The 1,711-nt window shown below is 38.7% G+C and overlaps 1 protein-coding gene across 1 annotated transcript in view; it reads right to left on the reverse strand.

Annotated features, from left to right (window-relative positions):
* Positions 1 to 1,162: 1,162 nt before the first annotated feature.
* LOC110038547 overlaps positions 1,163 to 1,711 on the reverse strand; it is a 15,246-nt gene continuing 14,697 nt past the window's right edge. The window contains exons 5-6 of the mRNA XM_020743422.1: positions 1,435 to 1,539; positions 1,163 to 1,345 (exon numbers count right to left, since the gene is read on the reverse strand). Of these exons, the coding sequence (XP_020599081.1) occupies position 1,345; positions 1,435 to 1,539 (106 nt within the window). The 3' untranslated portion in view covers positions 1,163 to 1,344. The remainder of the gene's footprint in view (positions 1,346 to 1,434; positions 1,540 to 1,711) is intronic.

A 1,711-nucleotide genomic window follows, 5' to 3' on the forward strand; every position in this document is an offset into this window, starting at 1 on the left:
AAAGAGTGTATTACATTTTGTTAAGAGTTTTTACATGCCTACCACCTCAAACACATTATATTTCATATCCTTTAATCATCCTAAACGGCTTGCACTTTCAAAACAGCCACTCGCCGTTATCATCCACGAACCCGCACACACGGTTTGCTCTCCTTCATCTATAAGAACTAAAACTTAACCTCTTCCCCCGCTATCGAGCCACAAATTGTGCCTAACCTAATTTTCTTCTCTCTTGTGATCGTCGCCCCATCTCTCTCTAGTTGGGAAAAATATTGTGTCTGAACGTCCGTACGTCCGAACAGCCAACCACCAGCCGCCTTGTCGCCTGCCGATGAGGTGCATGGCAACATGGCGGTCGGTGGTTGGGCATCCAAACATGCGGTGTACTGACACAATATTTTCTCTACTCGCAAAAATTTTGTGATTCCTTCATTCGGATCTTCATGCAATTGTTGTTGTTGTGTCTCCTTTCTTGATTGCATAAGACACGTGATTTCTTTCCTCTTTCGCTCGCTACCACATTCTCAATCAAGCTTGCTACACTCGATTTCCTAAGCTCTTCTTTGCCGTCCGAAAGTGGTAAACAACTTCAACCTCACCTATTGATTCTTTTGAGAAGATTGAGAGAGTCAGCAAAGTTCATACCATTTAACTCTTCCTCCAAGCCTTGCAGGAGTACATAACACCTTCCACATCTCATTACTTTGGCACTACGTGCATGGCGAATCTCACATGTTCAATATAATTCATTGATAATTCGAGGAGACCTGAGTTATAAAAAAAAGTATTAGATTGCATCTTAAAAGCGTGAAATTTGATAGCTTCACTGCTGATTTATTTCTTTTGATAGAATACTTTGGAAGCACCAATCAGAGCAAGGAGCAACCTAAGATATTGAAGAAGAGTTCATCTTAAAATACCCGCAACTATTACAGAATCAAGGTATGAACATAGGGATCAAATTCTTCAAGTGAGATAGTATGTAAAAATCAAAACTTAATTCTTTTCCCGCTATTGAGCAGCAAACCAATGTCCTTAACTTTCTTCTCTCCCGCAATTGTTGTCCCATCCTGGTTGGATTGCAAAAACTTCATAATTTCTTCTTTTTTAATTCCTTCCCGTTGGAATGGAAAAGCTTTTAGGAAATGACAAAGGCTCGTGGCATGTACATATGTACTTGGAGCCTCTTGTATTTGAGAAAATATTTCATCAGGTAAATTGACGTAGAGTCAAAGGCGTTGATCGCATCATGACGCATGACATGATATAATCCAAACTGTCACCCGCACGTCCGTAACTTCTATACAGAACGATGGCTTTAAACACCGATCTATTGACTCTAAGCCTATATCCACCAAAAATAAGTTGAAATTTTGTATTTTACGTGCAGAGTAAAAAAAAAAAAAAATTAGAAGAAAAGAAAAGGAATATTACTAAGTGACTCTCACTGTTCCTGGCAAAGCGAAAGCAGAAGGCCTCACAATCACCTCGTTATCAAATGCTCCCTTCACAGTATCCAGATTCAGTCCCACTGATGACCTGCCACAAAATATGTAGTAATAACAAGATTAAGCACCTCCTTCTTTTGTAATAAATGCAAACTCTAATATGTCTTATTTATGAAGAAAAGAAGAAGATTACATACAGACCACTAAATTCCTATGTATTTACATAACTGTCATTTAAATTCTTATCTGTGCATGAAAGAGTG

Source organism: Phalaenopsis equestris, unplaced genomic scaffold (genome assembly GCF_001263595.1).
Source record: "Phalaenopsis equestris unplaced genomic scaffold, ASM126359v1 Scaffold000002, whole genome shotgun sequence".
NCBI classification, from domain to species: domain Eukaryota; kingdom Viridiplantae; phylum Streptophyta; class Magnoliopsida; order Asparagales; family Orchidaceae; genus Phalaenopsis; species Phalaenopsis equestris.